Source organism: Giraffa tippelskirchi, chromosome 5 (assembly GCF_054371585.1).
Source record: "Giraffa tippelskirchi isolate mGirTip1 chromosome 5, T2T-mGirTip1v1.2.pri, whole genome shotgun sequence".
NCBI classification, from domain to species: Eukaryota; Metazoa; Chordata; class Mammalia; order Artiodactyla; family Giraffidae; genus Giraffa; species Giraffa tippelskirchi.
In genome coordinates this window covers 840,960-861,726 of record NC_137279.1, presented here as the reverse complement: position 1 = coordinate 861,726, position 20,767 = coordinate 840,960, and the positions used below count along the sequence as shown (strand labels likewise).

Sequence of the window (20,767 nt, the reverse complement as noted above, 5' to 3'; positions counted from 1 at the left end):
CTGACACGTGCACCCACACAGGGGACTCTCCACACATTACAGCAAAGAACGCTGCTGCTGCTGCTAAGTCACTTCAGTCATGTCCGACTCTGTGTGACCCCATAGACAGCAGCTCACCAGGCTCCGCCGTCCCTAGGATTCTCCAGGCAAGAATACTGGAGTGGGTTGCCATTTCCTTCTCCAGTGAATGAAAGGGAAAAGTGAAAGTGAAGTCGCTCAGTCGTGTCCGACTCTTATCGACCCCATGGACTGCAGCTCACCAGGCTCCTCCGTCCATGGGATTTTCCAGGCAAGAGTACTGGAGTGGGGTGCCATTGCCTTCTCCGAGCAAAGAACGCAGCCCGACTCAAAAGGCCCACGGCGCAGGCTCCTCCGTGCGGCCCCGCGTTCCCGGCACAGAACGCTGGTGGAGGCGGGGGGCGGGGCCTACCCCAAGCACAAGCAGCCGTGGGGTCCGCAGGGGCCGCTCGCGGTGAAGCCGGTGGCCACACAGCAGCGTGCGCCCGCCACCGCTCAGTCAGTTTCACACACAAGCTATAAACACGTGTACTTTAAAGCACGCCGTCAAGATGAAAAGAAGCAAGGACTTCATTTCAATTTACCACCAAGACCTGCCCAACCCGCTGCCTTTACCAGAACCATGCTTCATCTGCACACAGTGACAGCCTGGCTACTGTAAAATACAGAGATTCTGAAGCCGACATCATAGTAGACAGCTCCTTTACAGGACTTCAAGCAGGCGGAACAAAAATTTGGCTAAGGAGCAAATAAAAGGTTGTGGTTAGACAACTTGTGTCTGTACTCCCCCAGCTCTCCCACCTCCCAATAAACCACCATAAAAATAAGCCTCATTTTCAAATCAGGCTTTGAGGTCCATGACGGCATTATGACTAGAGACAAGACTGGTAAGGCAAAGCTAAGCGGCCTCCTACGAAGCAAGCTGAGAGGTCAGCTACCAGAATGACTCAGCAGGCGTGCTCCAGACCCACGGTGATGGAAACGCCAACAGACTCTCTTATTCCCAGATCGCCTTGGGCCCTAAGAGCGAGCGGAATTCACCAATATACTGGATAAGTCACTTCACACGTGGAACTGTAAGAGGAATAAATAATGAAGTTGGAATAAAAGAGAAAAGGTTAAGAAGACAACTTTTATCCTAGATATAAAATAAGTCATAGGGATGTAACGACAGCATAGTGATTGTGGTCAAAAATACTGCAACGGAAGTTTGAAAGTTGCTAAGAAAAGTGCACCTTAAAAGTTCTCATCACAAGGGAAAACACGAGCCTCGCATGATGACTAGAAGCAGAGGCTGTGCACGCGGGACTGACACGATGTCAGATGTCAATCACGGGGCCTCCCCGGTGGTCCAGTGATCGAGAATCCACCTGCCGATGCAGGGAACACGGGTTTGACCCCTGGTCCGGGAAGGTTCCACATGCCGCGGGGCAACTAAGCCGCACCCACACCCTACAGCCTGGGCCCCACAAGAGACGCCACCATGATGAGTAGAAGCTGCTCGCTGCAACTCGAGAAAGCCCGAACAGTAATGAAGCCCCAGCACTGACATAAGTAAAAAAACGAAAACACGGGTGGCTTCCAGGAGGTGCTTAAACACCTCAATTTAAAAAAAGAATACACATTTTACCTTAGCATACAGATCGGCCCACAGACATACCATCTGGCACGGAGCTGAAGGCTCCTCACCTTCGTCTTCTCCGTCTCCCTGAACAGAGACCGCTCTGCCTGCCCGCCTTCCGTCACCCATCCCCACCTAGTCTCTTCCGGGGAAACAGGTCCTTTTCATTCCCCTCAGGACCCAGGGGCAGACTGAGGCAGCTCTAGAATGACTGAGGCCACTAGGGGTTGAATTCCAGTCTGGGGTGACCCTGAGCCTCCAACGTGGACTCTGAGACCACCAGGAAACCAACCTGAACTTGAATCAAGCACAGCACCCTCCCAGCCTTCTCGGTGTCCTCCAGGTGAAGACTGGTCTCGAGCGCAGAGCCACGAGGACCAGCATGAGTGTCCTCCCCACACCTGCAGACACAAGCGCCGACAGAATGCATTCTGGAGGGAGGGCAGGGGCCCACTGTGACAAAGCCCAGAAAATCTTTCCGAAAGCAAGCGCCTGCCTCTCAGCAGCCCAGTAATTTGGCCGACGCAGGTCTACAAGTCTATATCTGGCCCTAGAGGACTCAAGAGCATAATGCTAAGGACACGAGATAGGTGCTAATAAAAAACCTTACCACATAAACAAGTAAAAAGAAAACTTTTAAAGTACCAGCCCACACAGAATTATAAGCCCACATTTCAAGCCCAACAATATAGACCCATAAACGAAATGGGAATTCCTCTGTGAGCAAGCACATTCTTCCAAGGGTTATGTAACTCAATTAACACCCTTTTCATTGACGACTCTGCATACACACCAAATCTTATTTGCCCATGTCTAGTTGGTATGCATCAGTTTCCAAGGCTTTCACCGGAGCAGGGCTACCCTTCAAGATACTTCTTATCCAGGTCTATTTCAAGCACTATTAGCAGGGCCCCTGGAACTTATCTTTGATTCAAGCACCTCCCAGCAGAAGCAAAGGCTGCCAAGAAAGAACGGTCTAAGTCAAAAGCAGGGTCAGGGCACCACGCCCTGAAACACAAAACATCCTCCGTGACCCTGAGGGAGAAGAAGGATCATCCAGCGATGTCTGCTGGGGTTTCTCCCAGCTGGCCCAGAGGCCGTGGCCAGAACGTGGCCAGCAGCAATCGTCCTGACGACTCACAGCACACTTGCAGGCCAGGGGCTATTTCAGCTAAGGGGTTCAGGTGAGCCCGCTGCTCTCCGCTTCACAGAGGGACAGGCACTCAGACACCTGACGGCTGTTCAGCCACTAGCAGTTCCAGCCTTATGTTTCGAAAACACCCTTTTAGGAACCTTAAGAGTTCTTCAGGCCTTGGAGAAACACACCGTAACTCTGTGGAAACTGGCTAGAAAAGAGCTCCTGAGCCAATAAAGGCCCATTTTGATTCAAAACAGAGAGACGGCTTGTTTGATTCCCCTCAAATCTTCAAGCAGCTTAGTCTGTGGCTGAAATCTGTCAAGTATTGAGTACACCTGGTCAACTCAACTCACCACCAGCTCTGTAAGCAGGGAGCAACATCATAAAGCGTTTGCAGGTGTTTCAGAGAAAATTCCGTGGCTGTCATCTCCTCCCTCTCCTAGTTTAGGAGATCACAGAATATGAAGATCATAGTCACTGGGAGAAGTTGCAAGTCACAATCTAGGGTGGAAATTAACAGGGAAAGAGACTCCAAGAGGCCCAGGCTCGGGGAAAGGGGTCAGAAGGGTGGTGTGCAGGTGCGGGAAGAACTGCCAGGAGCGGCCTCACACTGGGTGCTTGACTTAGGGCGCTGTTAAACTGTGTGTGGTCAGGACCAGATTCAGCGGGCAGAGGCACCTTAAAAGAAACAGGGCTAGTGAGTTATACTCAGAGAACTGCCTCAATAAAGAACACGTGCACGAGAAATGGGTTTCTCTCTCTCTATCCTCTAGGAGCCCTTCAAGCCCTCCCAAATACATCTGAAAAGTAAAAACGCACCCTCTCAAAGAGCTCAGAGATTTAAAATGCACGTGGCCCTCTTAGCGTCCATCTTATACATATTCAGCTCCTTACTAGGTGAAATATAAAGCTCTGGAGTTTAAATCTGAAAAATCCACGCCTAAGGGCAATTTCTCTTTTTTAATCCCATACAAGCAACAATTTTCTGAGCTTCAGATTTATCACCTATAAAACTTATTATATCAATAACAAACACCTACCTCAAAGGATCCCTGCTGAGATTCACATGAAGTGAAACATAAAATAATTTTTAAACACCAAAGAATTATACAAATGTTTTTTGGGCTCCAAAATCACTGCAGATGGTGACTGCAGCCATGAAATTAAAAGACACTTGCTCCTTGGAAGGAAAGTTATGACCAACCTAGACAGCATATGAAAAAGCAGAGACATTACTTTGCCAACAAAGGTCCGTCTAGTCAAGGCTATGGCTTTTCCAGTGGTCATGTATGGATGTGAGAGTTGGACTGTGAAGAAAGCTGAGCGCCGAAGAATTGATGCTTTTGAACTGTGGTGTTGGAGAAGACTCGAGAGTCCCTTGGACTGCAAGGAGATCCAACCAGTCCATCCTAAAGGAAATCAGTCCTGAATATTCACTGGAAGGACTGATGCTGAAGCTGAAACTCTGATACTTTGGCCACCTGATGCGAAGAACTGACTCACTGGAAAAGACCCTGATGCTGGGAAGGATTGAAAGCGGGAGGAGAAGAGGACTACAGAGAATGAGACGGTTGGATGGCATCACCGACTCGATGGACACGAGTTTGAGTAAACTCCGGGAGTTGGTGATGGACAGGGAAACCTGGCGTGCTGCAGTCCATGGGGTCGCGAAGAGTCGGACACAACTGAGCGACTGAACTGAACTGGTTGCTGAGGTGGGGCACTGTTCTGAGTGTGAAAGCACAGATACAAGCAGGGTAAAGAGAAGGTCCTTTCATCTGAAAGAAAGGACTGGGAACATGGTGAGGACGCATTTTAAGCTCCTGGCTACTGTGTTCAGAAAAGTAGCATGACGCAGGCTTGAATTATTATTTAGAAGTGCGTTCTCATGCCAACGCATCCACTGCACAGACAGCAGAAAAAGGAAAACATGAAGGACTAAGAGTGGGTGTCCAGCTCCCGGCCCCCTGGAATAACTGATGAAGTTCCACGTGGAGAGGGAGGGTGGAGTTAGTCCTGACAGTGAGACAGAACACGGGTGCACGAGATGGGCGCAGCGAAGGTGCTGATACCAAGCACACACGGTGGTCCACGGGCTGCAGCCCGGCCCGGGGCGTATCATTCCCGCGGGGCTGTCGGGGCGCGGGAAGACAAGCTCCCACCCGAGCATCAAGGCAGCCAGGGGACCCCGCAGGTGGCCTCTCCGCCGGCGCGCCTGACGCGGCGGGGAGAGCCTGAGGTCGCGCGCGGCCAAGAGCTGGGCCCGGGGTCACGAAGCCGCCCCCGGACCTTTGCAAACCCGAGGACGCGGCGCGGACCCAGCCCCGCTCTCGGGAGCACGGACAGCCGGCCTCCGCGAGGGCACTGGGCAGGGGGCGCGGGCGCGCCCTAGGGAACACCGCGCGCACCGACCGAGGGAGCTGGACGCCGCCGGGCGGCGCGGACCCCGGCTCGTCCACCCGCCCCGCGCGCTCACCTGGTGCAGGGCGGTCAGGCCGTCCACGTTGGCCGTGTCCACGTCGGCGCCCCGGGCCAGGAGCCGCCTCACTTCGTCGGTGTCCCCGCTAGAGCAGGCGGCCAGGAACACGGCGCCGTCCTCGAAGCGGACCCGCGGGCCCCCGCGCCGAGCCTGCGGCCCCGCGCCCGGCCGGTCGGCGGGCTCCTGCTCAGTCGGCGAGCCCCGCCAGCGCCGCAGCTGCTCGGCCCGCCGCGCCCGCGCCGACTCGGCCCGCTTCCCGCCCAAGTGCTCCAGCTCGGCCATTGCCGCCGCTGCCCCTGGCCGCCGACGCCGCCGCCGAGCTCCTCAGCCGGGAGCGGAGGGCGGAGTCCCGCGCGCAGCCATCTTTACTGCTCCGCCGCCCGCACGCCCCGCGGCCTCAGCACGCAGGCGCGGCGAAGCCCCGAGGCATCACGGGACTTGTAGTGGGAGCCCCTCGCGCGCCCCACCACCCCGGGCGCGCCCGGACCGACCGGAACTTCAATTCCCTGGATGCATCCGGAAAGAGGCGGGGTCCGGAGGCTCCCGGCCTGGCCGCGGACGCACGGGGTCACCTCTGCCCCGAAGGCGGGAGCTGTCCGCGGCCCGAGTCACCTCCGTGCGCTTGTTGGAAACCGTAGTTTATTCTTGTTCTGACTTCCAGCTAATCTCGGCTCCCAATTATAACGTCAGTCTTTTGAAGTGGAAAAAGAGTCGGTAATTATTCTTGCTTTCTATTGAGAAAAACTTGACTGAAAGTACTCGAAATTCACAAAACCCTGCCCCGGTTGTAAATCCAGAGTTTTATTAACGTTGTAACTTAGAACGCGCTAACAAGGAGCCTTGAAAAGACCCTGGAAAGGATCCTCGCAGTTTATAGTGGGAATCAACAATCTGTGTATGACTTGAGAAGTTTTTCCCTGAAACATCTTCCCCCAACAGAGGCTCTCTGAAAGTTCCGTTCAGTCGCTCAGTCGTTTCCGACTCTTTGCGACCCCATGGACTACGGCACGCCAGGCCTCCCTGTCCATCACCAACTCCCGGAGCTTGCTCAAACTCTGAAAGTAAACTTACACAATGAATATATAATTGTTTACTATCATTAAACAAACATGATAGTCTATATTTCCTAAATATGGTAAAGAAAATAATACTGATACTTTATATACAAGTGAACAAATCCTGACAGTCCTGTATAACAGAATTCTTGTTTTTACAGTAAGCATGGGTCATCACATACTGATACAAAATAAAACAATATATATTTTGTAATGAGAACTCCCCAAATTTACTCTTTTAACTTTCACATATAACATAGGGCAGTGTTAATTATATTTATCATCTTGAACATTTTATCCGTGTGTGTGCGCGCACGCACGCAGGCAGCGCTTCATTCAGTCGTGTTGGACTGACTCTTTGTGACCCCATGGACTGTAATTATGTAATTACTTATCTGATAACTGGAATTGGTACCTCTTGACCACCTTCCTCCAATTCCCCCAGATCTGGTAACCACAAACCTGTTCTCCTTCTCTATAAAGATTTTTTGTTTGTTGAAGTATAATTAAGCTATAAACTACATCAGTTCCTGGGGCACAACACAGTGACATTACAAAACCATCACCACAGTTTCGTACTTTTAAATGTACTGAGTGTGCCAGTTATGATGCACATACATCAGGAAACTTTTATTAAATAATCATTCCCACAGTTAAAAAGTAAACTGCAAATTTGTGTGTGTGTGTGTGTGTGTGTGTGCGCGCGTGCATGCGCTCAGTTGTGTCCGACTCTTTGTGACCCCATGGACTGCAGCCGTCCAGGCTCCTCTGTCCATGGAAATTTCCAGGCAAGAACACTGGAGTGGGTAGAGCCATTTCCTAACTCCAGGGGATCTTCCCATTCAGGGATCCAACTCGAGTCTCTCGCATTTCCTGAACTGGCAGGCGGAATCCTTACCACTGGTCCACCTGGGAAGCCCATACTCCATTTTTTAAAGCAATGACACCTGTACAGTTTATGAAATTTTTTCACCATGGCCTCTGTTCTCGCCAGTTAACATACCTCCCTCTGGTGGACAAATAGAGACTGTACATTTAGCCCATGGAGCTGTTTTTTTTATTTTTCCCTGTTATCCCGTTTTTTCTGTTTGGTTCCCAAAACTACAGGTCTTTGCTTGTTTTATCATACCATCTCTCCTTTCCACCAGAGTTAGCATAGTGCCTGGTTCGTCTCAAGGACACTAAAGATTTCCAGGCTTCCCTGGTAGCTCAGCTGGTAAAGAATCCGCCTGCCATGCAGGAAAACTCAGTTCAATTTCTGGGTCGGGAAGATCCCCTGGAGAAGGGATAGGCTACCCACTCCAGTATTCTTGGGCTTCCCTGGTGGCTCAGCTAGTAAAGAATCAGCCCTCAATGCGGGAGACGTGGGTTCGATCCCTGGGTTGGGAAGATCCCCTGGAGAAGGGAGCGGCTACCCACTCCAGTGTTCTGGCCTGGAGGGCTACAGCCCACGGGGTCGCCAAGGGTCTGACACGACTGAGCGACTGAACAAGCGCAAGCACAGCACATTCTCAGAAAACCACCGGAGGAAGGAATTAATCTCAGTTCCGAAGATAGAACAGCAATTGCGACACAATTACAGTTGAGGTGGAAAATAAGGAACCATGTTGAAGAGATCAAAATAGAAGGTATCAGTAGTAAAGTAGGCAGCCAACTCCAGCGTTAAGACGGAAAACACGTCCCCACAGTGAGTGGGCGCTGACAGTAAGTGCGCCCCGACAGCTGACTGGACAGGAGCGGGATTCCCGTGTGGTTCGCGGCTCCCGGCGGGGCCCGCTCCCGCAGCCCACGGGAAGCCCCGGGAGCACCGCAGGCCTGCGGGGCCGAGGACGCCCAGGCCGCGGCCACCCGGGACCGCGGCTACTTAACGCCGGCCTGGACCGGCCGCTCCTCCCGCGGCCGAGCCGGAGGCGTGGCAGGCGCGGCCCGAGCGCGGCGGACGGGCCCCTCGCCGCGCGCCCCCAGTTGGAACCCGGCTCCGAACGTCCGGTTCCTCGGGCTCTCAGGTCTGACGGTCCTGAGGCGGCAGCCCCCCAGCGCGAACACCCGGACCGCAGTCCGCTCCCAACAGACCCTCCCGGCTCCTCCCAGTTCGCCTCCTCCCGGGACGCACCGAGCCAGCGCCGCAACGGTCCCCGCCAGCCGCGCTCGCGTTCAAAGCGCGTGGGCGGGGCCCGCCCGGAGCCCGGCCAATCGGAGGCTGCGCACCTCCCGGGCGGCCCTCCGGACCAATCACAGCCTCCCGGGCGGAAGGCGGGGCGAGGCTGCGGCCGGGCTCGCGCAGGCGCGGTGCCGGCTGCTCGGGCCGTTGCACTGCGAGGGGCGACCGCGCAGGTGAGAGGGGCCGCGGGCGGGCGTCCACGGGCGGTGTGGTGGGGCTGGGGGCGCTTTCTTTCTGGCTGACTGCGGAGCCTCCGCCTCTCCGACTGTCGGTTGAGGAACGGACGCTCTGCATGTCTTGGCAACGCGGTTGGCGCTCTGCCCCGGCCCGGCCCGCGTCCCACAGCCGCCCCAGCCGTCTCCCCGCCGCCACGCCCACCCGCTGCTCCCGGCCCCCCACCCGACGTTTTGTTAATTTTATGTGTATATTTGTTTTATTGTTCTTGATTCCCAGTACCTGCTTACTGAGGAAAGCAGTAAGGGTCAGTGTATAAATGGTGCTCAGTCGCTCTACCGTGTCTGCTTTGCGACCCCATGGACTGTAGCCCGCCAGGCTCCTCTGTCCATGGGATTCTCCAGGCAAGAGTACTGGAGTGGGTTGCCATTTCCTTCTCCAGGGGGTCTTCCCAATCCAGGGAGCCAAGCAGCGTCTCTTGGGACTCCTGGGTTGGCAAGAGGATTCTTTACCCAGAGCGCCACAGTAGGTAAAAGTAGTTAATGACCTAGTAAAATAACTGGATCCCAGAGATTGATGGTCCTAAAGATGTGGATAAAGAAATTTGGAATAATTACATGAATGTCTGTTGTAGTGTTAAATTAATTCTGTTTAACATACTAATTTGCCTGTAGTATTGCTAATTCTGGGACTTCCTTGGTGGCTCAGTGGTAAAGAATCTGCCTGCCACTGCAGGAGACGCAGGTTCCCGTCATCTCTGGGTCAGGAAGATCCCGTGGAGAAGGAAATGGCAACCCACTCCAGTATTCTTGCCTGGAGAATCCCATGGACAGAGGAGCCTGGTGGGCTACAGTCCATGGGGTCGCGCAGAGTCAGACACAACTCAAGTGACTTAGCACGCAGCACGCATGTGTGAGTGCATTTCTGGATTCTCAGTTCTATTCATTTGAACTGTGTGTCTGTCCTTACGCTGGGACCATCCAGTCTTGACGACTGTAGTTATGTAGTAAGTTTTGAAATCAGAAAATGTGAGTCCTCCAACTTTGTTCCTCTTTTTCATGATTCTTTTGACTATTCTGGCTCCCTTGCGTTTCCATATGCATTTTTAGGATCTGTGTCAATTTCTGCAAAAAATAAAAGAGAGGGAGGACACTGGGAGTTTTGATAGGTCCTGTTGGATCTACAGGTCAGTTTGTGGAGTGTTGCGATCTTAAAAATCCATGGATATGAGATGTTTTTCCATCTATTTAGATAGTCTTTAGTTTCTTTCAACAATGTTTTATGGTTTTCAAATTATAGACTTTGTACTTTTTGTTGAATTTATTCCTAAATATTTGTGTTGATGTTACTGTAAATTGAATTGTTTTCTTTTTTATTGAAATGTACAATTCTGTATTAGTTTCTGGTGTATAGCAAAGTGGTTCAGTTATACATGTATGTGCATATATATATATTTCTCGTAATAGATGATTACAAGATACTGAATATACTTACCTGTGCTATAGATTAAGTCCTTCTTACTTTACATATATGTTTATATATAAAGAGTTGGGTGCAACTTAGCAACCGAACAACACAGCAGAGGGGTACTTGTGCCAGCTGGACCAATGGAACAAATTTAGGATGATGTCAGCAGGGAAAAGATGGACTTTTCAATAAATGGGACTAGGACAATTGGCTTTTCATACAAGGGGGAAAACTCAGACTTGGACCCCTATTCACAGTATACACACAGATTGATTACTAGTGGATCGAAGACTTAAATGTGAAAATATCTAAGTTTGGGGGTAAGGAAATTTTAATACCCAAAAGTGTAAGTGTAAACGATATGTTTGTCAAAAATGCTATGAATGAAGTGCAGAGACGGTGGCAGACGGAGAGGCAGTGTTTGTGACTCACGCGTGGAGGGGGATGGCCAGAGGGGAGTGGGGCAGAGAAGTGGGGGCCTTATTTTAGACGAGCAAAGAGACGTCGAGTGTATTTGTTGGTGGGCAGAAGAAAAGAAGATTGGAGACACTAGAGAAAGAAGAAATTGATGGAGTGGAAGCTCTGAAGAGCTGAGAAATATGTGGATTCCAAACCACGTGGAGAAAACCTCAGGCCTTGAAGCAGCGTTTATAAACCTCTGGTTGGAGCGCTGCCTTTCCCTGGGTATCTATGCTTGGCCCCCTCCCCCCCAGCTGGTGCTTGACCATCAGCTTCTCTGCTTGACACCTGAGGATGCGTGGGGAGCAAAACTAGACCCACACTAACGCCTCAGGAGTTAGTGACTTATCAGTGGAGAAAGACATTAATTTAAAGCACATAGTGTTTTGTTTGTAGAAACTTTTGCATTGTTTTATACTTTATTTTTAAAATGTGTTTGCTTGAACAGATAGCAAGAGGGAAATGGAAAACACTCAAGACTCCCTTCTCAGAATAGCAAGCAACATGGGGGCTATCTCTGTCCTTCAGTGAACTGAAACCGGTACTAAAAATTCACTGCTGCCGACCCTTTTGCGGGTCCCCTCTTCTCCCCAGGGGTCCCAGCCAGTGTGAACTGGGTGCTTCTACGTGAGGTCATGCAGAGAACATCGCGTCTGAAGCGGGAGTTGAGCCTGCTGGCTGCGGAGCCGCCCCCAGGCATCACGTGCTGGCAGGACGGGGACCGGATGGAAGACCTGCAAGCGCGTAGGTGTCGCCCCAGGCATATGGGTCTCGACCCTGCCGACCCTGCCAACAGGTGTGCTGAGATGTGAATACCATGAGTTCCTCTGAATTAGGGCACGAGTGCCTCTGCCTGCCTCGTTTGTTACATTTATAAAAGGTCTCCATGACGTTTCTTCTTTGGCCTTTTACCCCACCTCTTGCTGATTTATGTCCAAGACCTGGGCACCAACTCTGAAGCAGTTCAGCACCACAGATAGTCACCTTTACCCATCCATGAGGCCGGACCGGGCAGCACGTGGTCAGAACACAGCCGGCCCCCCCAGCAGAGCTGCAGGGGTTTGTGGCCTATGGCCAGATCGCCCATGTGTTCCTTGTTTGACACCAACCTTGGGTAGGCTGGTGCCCTGCGTGGGGGCTTGTCAAACCCTGAGAGAGCTGTCCCAGACCAGCGTCTCCGTCAGGACCGGGCTTCGTTAGGTCCGCGCGGTGTGCCGCCTCAGGCCACCCGATCACCTCTTCACTTTTTCTTTTTCTTTCAAGAGATACTAGGTGGACCCAACACACCTTATGAAAAAGGTGTTTTCAAGCTGGAAGTTCACATCCCAGAGAGGTCAGTGTGAATTATATTTACATTTCCATGCTAAACCAGTTATTGGAAGACAGCAATGTGGTAGAGTGTCGAACATAGGACTTACAGGACCTGGATCTTAGTCCTAAGCTTATCAGGACTTCCTGTGACCTCTAGCACGATATCTTTGGAATTCAATCTCCTTCTCTTAAAACTGGGCTAGATCACATCTAACACCACCACCACCCCCACCCCGGGCTTACCATTGCAGTAACACATAACACTGCAGTAACACACACACAACATTGCAGTCACACACACACAACATTGCGGTAACACACACATCATTGCGGTAACACACACACATCATTGCGGTAACACACACACATCATTGCAGTAACACACACATCATTGCGGTAACACACATAAACTGGCCATTTAAACCCTGTTAAGTGTATGGTTTGGGGGTGTTGGAGGCATTCACATTGTCATCCAGGCACCCCACCCCACCCCATCCATCTGCAGAACTTTTTCATCTTCCCAAACTAGTACCCCACAGCCCCGTGACGCCAGCTCTCTGTCCCCTCCCAGCCCCCGGTGGGCCCCATTCCCTCTGCCTCTGTTCATCCAGGTCTGCTGTAAGACGCGCATCAGGGGGCGATGGTTGTAGTTTGTGGTTTGTAGACACCTGTTCACAGGCCAGGTTTTTTACAAGTCCCGAGAGAAGCAGGTCAGTAATCCCAGGGGTGTCAGCTCTGAGACACACGGGAGTTTTCCAAGATGCGTGTCTCACAGAGAGAGAGAGTGACCACGTGCAGCGTGTAAATCAGGATTGGACCCTGTTTTTCAAAATCATCTGTAGAAAAACTGCAGCCAAGACAGGACATCTGAGTGGCCGATGAGACTGAGGAATAATTTTTGTATTTTTTTTCATGTGTGTACTGACAGTTGTGCAGCTCTGTAGGAGAGGGGCCTTATTCTTAGGAGATCATGCTGCAGTATTTCAAGGGCTAGGGACCTGACCCAGGTGGCAGGTAAAAGGGTTTTCAGTGCCGTAAATTTCCATCGTAAACACTGGGGGAGAGCAAAGGTTTGTCTCTCAAGGGTTGCTGTCCTAATGTGGCACCAGCAGCTGTTTATAACAAGAGAAGCAATATTCTAGTGAAACTTCCCTGTCCTCCTGTGCTGTGAAAGGTACCCATTTGAACCTCCTCAGATCCGGTTTCTGACTCCAATCTATCACCCCAACATCGACTCTGCTGGACGGATTTGTCTAGACGTTCTCAAGTTGCCACCAAAAGTGAGTGGCGGGGGCAAGGTCGACCCTCTAGCTTTATGTGATTGGAGAAGCACGTTCTTAGAGCTGCTGTCTGTCTGTCTGTCTAGGGTGCCTGGAGACCATCCCTCAACATCGCAACCCTGCTGACTTCCGTTCAGCAGCTCATGGCTGAGCCCAACCCGGACGACCCGCTCATGGCTGACATCGTGAGTGCCCAGCCCATTTTCCCCATGTCCCACGCACCGTCCAGGAGGGTCGCATGGTGGCTGGAGCTGACAAGTCTCTTCTCTCTCCATTGACTCTCTGCTTCTGTCTTAGTCCTCAGAGTTTAAATACAACAAGCCGGTCTTCCTCAGGAACGCCAGGCAGTGGACAGAGAAGCATGCGCGGCAGAAGGTGAGCTGTCTGGCAGCTGTGACTTTGCTCCTGCCTCTTGTCTGTTATGTGTGAATGTGTCTGTGTACGTACAAGCGTTTATTAGATGTGCCGAGTCCATGCTGTACCCAAGGGTGGCTGGTTGACCTTCTTCTGCAACCTTCCTTGTAATCATTCACCAGATAGATAGCTCAGCCAGTGGGAGCAAGGGTTTCTAGGAGCCACCGTCCACTGAGGACCACCAGGCAGCTGGGGTCTCTTTGCGAGACTCAGGGAGGGGCAGGGGTCTGGGAGGGAAAGGCGTGGACGTGGAGGGAGGGAGCAGCCACGCCCCCAGTTTACATCGATAGTTCCCTCACTTAACAAAGGAGACACTTCAGGAGCAGAGACGAAGATGAGCGCATGTGGGTCTGCTAAGCCGTCCCCTCCTTGAGACGGAGTCACGTAGCCAGTGTCGGTAGGGAGAAGAATTAACAGATAAACGGCACGGGATGGGCGCTGCTTTGGAAAGAATGTCCGGGAGGAGGCAACAAGGCCCCAGGAGAACAGTTGTTGTGAACCATGTTCAGTGTGAACCTGGGAGAAGTTTGGTGTGAACCGTGTTCAGTGTGAACCATGTTTGGTGTGAACCCAGGAGAAGTTCAGTGTGAACCATGCTCAGTGTGAACCGTGCTGTGCTTTCCCACCTGCTCCTTCTCAGGCAGACGAGGAAGGGACGCCTGGCAGCACCCCCGAGGTGGGCGGCTCAGAGGGACCCAGTGCCGCACAGAAGAGGAAAGGTGGGCAGCTGAGCGGCGGTGCAAAGAGGTTTTGCCCTGACGTTTAGGGATCGTCCTGGCGCGTCTTTGCCGGGATGGTCCAATTTGCCTACATTTCTCCTTTGTATTTGATGGTGTGGTCATTTTTGTATCCTACGAAACAAACCTTGTATACTTATCTATTCTGCTCGACACTGATGCTCTGAGAGATATTTTATTCACCTCATGCATGTTGATTTTAAAACTTGTAAGCTTGAAAAATAAATAGTCATTTAATGTTGAATATGCGTTTATCCTGCATGTGTGTCTGGGAGCACACTGGCCAGAGAGCTGTTCAGAAGGAGTGTTACGATATTTGGAAGGTCGTCCTTTATTTTGCCAGCCTACCAGCATCACTCCAGACACTGAGGACGGACGTGTGTCTGGAGGAGGTTTAGAGAGAACTTGGTGCCCGCCACGCTTCCAGGGCCCTAGGTTTCAGATGTCTTAATGCCGTGCGGGGATAAGGTCATCCCCCTTCTGTGAGTGGTGCTTGAAGCTTTCCCTCTGTGGCTTACATGGCTGGTCAGAATACTGTGGTGCAACACTGTGTGTCCAACAGTACTTAGTGACCACCTGCTATGTGCCAAGTGTTCTATACGATAATAGTGAGACAATCAGGTGATAATCGTACAGATTGACATGGGTCTTCACAAGCCCTTGCGTCCCTGGCAGCTTCATTTGACGGCAAGTACTAAGGTGCCAAGCCCTAGTCCCTGCCCAAGACTGGACAGGGCCCTCGGGCCTGTCCTCACGGTTCTGTTTAGATGATGGAGAAGGCGGACCTGGGCAGAAGTCAGCTGAGCTGGAACGAGGTGCCGAGGCAGGGAGGCTGTCATACCCCGCCCTGTTGAGCCTGGTGGTCCTGGGCCAGGCGGGGCTCCGTGCACACAGAGTGCCCCTCGAGCAACTTCCCTTCCTGCACCACAGAACCGCCCTGCGCTCACGGCGGCTGCCTTAGGACACGGGCGCAGTAACAGACGACGGCATCAACCGGAAGGTGAATTTCCTTCGTGTCCCCACTGCATGTATTTCTAGCTTCTATAGAATTCTTGAAACCACTTCTCAAAAGCAGCTACTGTTCTCTCCTTCGAGCCCAGGGACTCATCTGCTCGCCTGTTCTTGGGCACATGCGCCTCAAACTGGGGTTTCCAGATGCCATTCATGTATCAACCAGGAAGCTTCCCCTGTAAGGACCACACGGCTGCTGACACCGGGGGCGGCGGGGCTCTACTCACTCCTGCCGTCCTCACTGTCCCTCCTGTGGGGGCCGCCGGCAGCCAGCAGGGCCGTGAGCATGTCCACAGCGAGCGCCCGTGCCGACGCTGCTGACGGGACAGGCCAGGTGGGAAGCCAGGTGGCCTGGGGGCCATCGTGGGAAAGCACAAGCCCCGGCGCAGCTGGCCACCCCCAGGTCTCAGCTGCCCTGCTGTCAGCCAGTACCTCGTCCCCTGGCCTCCAGCCCCAACCCTCTGCAGTCCACGCTTCTCACAGCAGCAAGGTCTTCAGGTGATGTGTTCATCAAAGCCAGGCTGCCTCCTCCTAGAGCCCAGGAAGCCCTGTCTCCGTCCCCTGCCCCCCAGCGCTGTGTGTTTCACCGCCTCGCCCTGCACACACCCGCTACTCTGTAAGCCACGCACAGCCACACGGCCCCGCCCATCTCCACACACCCGCGCCCCGGCCCCTGCCATCCCCCTGCTTCCACACGGGCTGCCCCAGGACGCCTCATCCATCCCCTGAAGGGGACGCGGCCGTTTCTTGGTGGACCTCACAGCCCTGCACCCGTCTGCCGGTGTGTCCACTCCACGGGCTGGGTCTCTGGCTACAGAGCCTGTGCCCTAATCACTAGAAATACCGAGGCCCGAAGTCACCGGAGGCCCCCGTCTCTGCACAAGCAGAGGGGACCCGGGCAGAGGACGAGAGAAGACGGCGGAGGAAGGCCAGGCCCCGCACCCAGACCAGGAAGGAGGGGAAGCAGGAGGAGCGTGAACGCGGGTCCAGGAGACCCCAGCCCGGGAAGCACCACCCGCCAACGTGGCTCCGGAGTCCTGCTCAAGCTCTGCACGCTCTGGTCTGTCCTACAGACGGGGAGGCTGGTGTTGAGGACAGGGCAGGGGCGGGGTGGGGTCAGCGCCCCCCACACAAGGCGCCAAAGCCCTGCTCTGCCGGGACGAGCAAGCTGAGCGGTCACTTGAGTGACTGCAAGTCCAATCCCTTCTGCTGCCCATGGCAGCTCCACTCGTGGAAAAGGGGCTGCGAGGGTGCATGACGCACGGCACGGGGGACCCACATCCAAGGGCACACACGGCAGCGTCGTGTGCGAGAGCAGAACCTCAAGCAACCCCAGTGCCCGGAGAGCGGTAAGTGACGTGATGACCCAGTATATGGTGGGAGGAGAGCCACAGTCCTGCAGAAACCAGAGGGCTTTCTCTGCGGGTCTGGGCTGTGAACACAGGCGTGTTGTTTGTGCAGGAAGAGACGCTGGAACGAGGCAGAAGCACAGCGCAGCAGTGGTGACCGGCCAGTGTCCGGGGCCTGGGCCAGAGGGGCGGGGAGGGGGCTGTCAGAAAGAGGCGTGCTGTCGGGACATGTCGTGTATTACTCATCCAGACTGAGGGATGAAAGGGGTCGAGGAGGAGCCTGCTGAGGGGGCCAGGGCACGCACCCCCATCTCAGACCGGCCTGCCCAGCCCGGCCCCCACATTCTGCCAGGGGACGGACGTGGTGCTCCCTGATGCCCCCCTCCCAAAGCAGAGCGTGGACTCAGCCCAGCAGGCGCCAGGGCAGAGCCCAGAACCTGTCAGGGCCTCACTGCCTCACTGGTCCTCACCCGCTTAGAGGGGGCAAACCATGAGGAGGTTCGAAGGTCGGGTGGGGAGGTCGGCCAAAGGGAGGCCCAACATGAGGCTCTGTAGTCACAGCCCTGCACCCAGCCCCGAGGAGGGGCTTCCTGGGGTGTGGACAGAGCTGCCAGGAGAATTGGCTGTGGCAGCCAGGGCCCTCAGCTGGGGCACTGAGTGCCAGGCAGGACGCGCAGAGGCCCGGCCGGCAGGAGCCAGCATGTCCCCCACTGTGGCCTCCAGGATGGGCTCTTCTCTGTGGACACTGTCTTGGAAGACATCATCCATCCAAAATAAATGTATTTGCATACACTGAATTACTTGGCTTTTGATTTCCTGTTTGATCAATGATAGACTAATACATAATCTTCCACTGATCACAGCAGAGGGAACCCAAGAGAAACACCAACTTGCAGAAAGCTACCTGAACACAAACAAACTTGACTTCATCTCTCGTTCTGGGTAAATGTACAACACCTACAGGGGCTTCCTTGGTGGCTCGGACGGTAAAGAGTCCGCCTGCCTATGTAAGAGACAGGGGCTCAATCCTGGGGCGGGGAAGATCCTCTGGAGAAGGAAATGGCAACCTACTCCAGTATTCTTGCCTGGAAAGTCGCATGGACAGAGGAGCCTGATGGGCTACAGTCTATGGCGTCACAAAGATTCAGACACAATTGAACACGCGTGTACACACACGTACAGAACATCTGCAAGGCTTTTGAATAATAAAAACAGTTTGTGGCGAACACCTCTGACCAAAAGGTGGAGGCTTGGCCGAGGCCCAGCTGGTCAGGAACAGAGTACAGGGGGAGGCGGAGCCGCCCTGGAGCTGACCGTGCAGCCCGAAGCCCCGCCTCCCCCAGGAAGGGCCCCCGCAGGGACGGGCCCCACTCAGCATCTCCAACTTTGGGGGCTGGTGGTCACACAGGAGGGGCCTGGACTCAAGGCTCCCAAACCCACACCCCCTTCGCCGTCCGTCCCTGGGGCGTCTCAGAGAACTGAGAGGCCCAGCTGAGTCACCCCGTCTCTGAGCCAAATGGAGCCCCAGCTCAGCCCAGGCACTGGGGAGATGGGGTGCGCGCCTCCCCAGCTGACCGCTGGCGGGTGCCTGTGGGCCGGGCTGTGCCTGGCCCGGGCCCTCCTACGGCACCAGGACAGCAGGTCTGCTTCAGAGCCTGGAGAGTCCAGGCTACTCAGCTGGGCTCGGGATGAGATGTCAAACGTGCTGGCTACACCGTGGAACCTCACTCCACTCGCCCGCCCGGTGGCCTTGGTGACTCCTCCAAGGATTTCCACTGGGGGGGCCGGTGGGGGTGGTCATGGAGATGAGACACTGGTCCCCCAGCCACGAGACTCGAAGGACCTTGCCAGGGCCGCCCCGGGGCTGGCCCAGGACCACGACAGCACCGGGCGGGGGAGCTCTGTCCCCCACCCGGAGTACTGTCTTCTGCTGCCCTCACTTTCCTTAAGTGAGAAACGTCCAGACCTTGGGGCCTCAGCCTCCTCAAATGCGACAGAGAAGAGGCCAGAGCAGGACTGAGAGGGGACCCGGCCAAGAACCCACGGGCAGCGGACTGGGAGGGAGGCGACCGGCAGGGTCAGGGGCGGGTCATCTGCACGGGTCACTCTGAGTCGTCCTGAATTTATTCTACAAGCAGCAGCATCACCCATGGAGGGGGCGGGCGGGAGTGGGGAGGACATTCAGAAGCCTGAGGCCAAGCCGGATGACTGGAACCCCCCACCCCCCGCCCAGCCCCGGCCCGCTGGCATGGCCTCCGGGGTCGCCTGTGGTCGTCCACCGTCCCTCGAGGCCGGCTGCTTCCCAAACCGGGTTCCCTCTGGCTCTGCAAAGTGGCCACCTTCCAGCTGGCAGCCCCCAGGCTGCTGGCGGGGGATGAGGGCCCCCGAGGGGAGGCCGTGGGTCTCGGAGGCCTCAACGGTGAGCTCCACGTCGGGGAAGGCCACCAGGGCCTGAGTGGAGTCACAGGAGCTCGGCTTCCGCGGGCCGGCACCCCCCAGCGCGAGGGGCCCGGGGCCCCCGGGGCAGGGCCAGAGCCGCCGCAGGTCCTCCCGGCAGTGGGGGCTGAAGAGCAGGTAGAGCAGGGGGTTGAGGCAGGCGGGCAGTGGCAGCACCAGGAGCAGGACGGCCTTGAGGGCCTCGGGGGTGACTGGCAGGAGGCGCAGCGCGGACGCCAGGCTCAGGAAGGCCACGGGGCAGTAGAGGAGCCCGTCGGCGAAGGTGAGCCAGGCCACGTGGCGCACGGCCACGCAGTTCCACGCGGCCTCCAGCCCAGCCGCGGGCAGCCCGCAGGAGAGCCCGATGCAGGCCAGGGCCGCCGCCAGGAGGCAGGCAGCGTGCAGCAGCACCAGCGCTGCAGCAAAGCCCAGGGCAGCCGGCCGGCCGGCAGGTGGGGCGTAGGGCAGGCAGAGAGGGGAGGCACCATACTCGCCCACAGAGGCCAGCGGCAGGGCAGCCAGCAGCCCCGCCAGCGCCAGGCAGCCCAGGGCCCCCACGTGCACGTGGCCCGCAGCTGGCGCCTTCCCACGGGCCCGCACGCAGGCCGCGGCCACGCTGCAGTGCGCCGCGCCCAGGCTCAGGAGCAGCACGGACGCCTCGGAGCCCAGCACGGCCAGAAAGCCCGCCGCCCGGCAGCCGGGGCCCGCCTCCCAGCGCGCGCCATACTCGGCGAACCGGCCAAAGGTCAGCGCGTCGACGGAAGCGAGGAGGCCGCAGGAGAGGCCGGTCAGGGCGTTGGCCCCCGCGAGGGCCCCCACCACGAACTTGGCCGGGGGCAGCGGGCCGGGCCCGGCCGCGGAGAGGCTCAGCAGCACCAGCCCGTTGCACAGCAGGGCCAGCAGCACGATGGCCCACACAGCCAGGCGGACGCCCCAGCTCTCGAAGAGGTGCTCGCAGGGCTGGAAGGGGCCTGCGGAAGAGAGGCAGACGCTAGCCGGGCCGGGCTGCGCAGCTCTGCTCTCCACCCGCGGCCTGGTCTCGGATTCCGGCAGGCGCGGGCGGGAGCAGAGCAGACACCCGGGGGGCCTCTTCCCCGAGCGGCTGGGGGTGGACACAGGCCCAGCACCCGAGGCGCAGATGTGCGAGACACACACACTCAGCACACACCGAGGCAGCACGGACGGGCCGTGGGAACACATCAGAGCGGCCCTGCCCACGGAGCAGCGTCCAGGAGCAAGGGCGAGACACGCCGGCCTGGCGGAGTGGCCGGGGCAGCCGCTGTGGGGACACGCCAGGCCGACCCTCAAAGGGTGAGGGGCGGTCGGCTCTGCTTCTCGGGACGGTGCTATCCCAGCGGGAGGAGGCTCCATGGCCACACTCAGTGCTCTGGAGTCAGTCAGTGCAGGGGGCAAAGCACCAGAGGACAGGTGGCCCCGGGGTCTGCCCGCCTGGTCCTGCCCTGGACAGGGAGGCCTGGCCTTGTCCCTCTCTCTCTGGGGGCCATCATCAAACCACCCTGTCGCTTTGATTCTTCCCTGTTTTGACCTTGGGCTCTTGCTCAATGCGCTGCCAGGCAGCCTGGGGCTTTGGGAGGCTTCTGTGACAGCTACTTTTTAAACACTTTTTTCTGATTATCAAATAATAGATGGTAATTGT

General features: G+C 55.7%; 3 protein-coding genes and 1 long non-coding RNA gene across 26 annotated transcripts in view; 1 reads left to right on the top strand and 3 right to left on the bottom strand.

Moving 5' to 3' along the window:
* PPP1R12B (protein phosphatase 1 regulatory subunit 12B) overlaps window positions 1–5,631 on the bottom strand; it is a 159,935-nt gene extending 154,304 nt beyond the window's left edge. For all 12 annotated transcript variants that reach the window (XR_014052999.1, XR_014052994.1, XR_014053000.1 and 9 more), the window contains exon 1: window positions 5,254–5,631. Coding sequence is in view for 4 of the 12 variants with exons in the window: in XM_081487326.1 (XP_081343452.1) it covers window positions 5,254–5,538 (285 nt within the window). In the remaining 8 variants the exon portion in view is untranslated. The remainder of the gene's footprint in view (window positions 1–5,253) is intronic.
* A 2,962-nt stretch (window positions 5,632–8,593) lies between these two features.
* On the top strand, window positions 8,594–14,558 carry UBE2T (ubiquitin conjugating enzyme E2 T). 10 transcript variants are annotated; one of them, XM_081487341.1, is made up of 7 exons: window positions 8,594–8,645; window positions 11,167–11,316; window positions 11,836–11,905; window positions 13,058–13,163; window positions 13,250–13,348; window positions 13,461–13,538; window positions 14,218–14,558. In XM_081487341.1, exons 2-7 carry the CDS (start codon window positions 11,208–11,210, stop codon window positions 14,341–14,343), a joined length of 588 nt encoding a protein of 195 aa, XP_081343467.1. In that variant the 5' UTR covers window positions 8,594–8,645; window positions 11,167–11,207; the 3' UTR covers window positions 14,344–14,558. The 10 variants fall into 10 exon arrangements, with proteins under 10 accessions (XP_081343467.1, XP_081343472.1, XP_081343468.1 ...); XM_081487346.1 differs by having other exon boundaries at window positions 13,886–14,558; XM_081487342.1 differs by having other exon boundaries at window positions 11,021–11,316.
* Window positions 8,627–13,166, bottom strand: LOC145505413 (uncharacterized). The gene is made up of 2 exons (XR_014053003.1): window positions 9,498–13,166; window positions 8,627–8,990 (listed from the first exon to the last, which is right to left on the bottom strand). It is a non-coding gene; the product is annotated as an uncharacterized LOC145505413 (long non-coding RNA).
* A 4,222-nt stretch (window positions 14,559–18,780) lies between the features above and the next one.
* The window catches only part of LGR6 (leucine rich repeat containing G protein-coupled receptor 6), a 70,873-nt gene continuing 68,886 nt past the window's right edge, over window positions 18,781–20,767 (bottom strand). For all 3 annotated transcript variants that reach the window (XM_081487323.1, XM_081487322.1, XM_081487325.1), the window contains one exon: window positions 18,781–20,081. In XM_081487323.1, coding sequence (XP_081343449.1) covers window positions 18,856–20,081 — 1,226 coding nt within the window. In that variant the 3' untranslated portion in view covers window positions 18,781–18,855. The remainder of the gene's footprint in view (window positions 20,082–20,767) is intronic.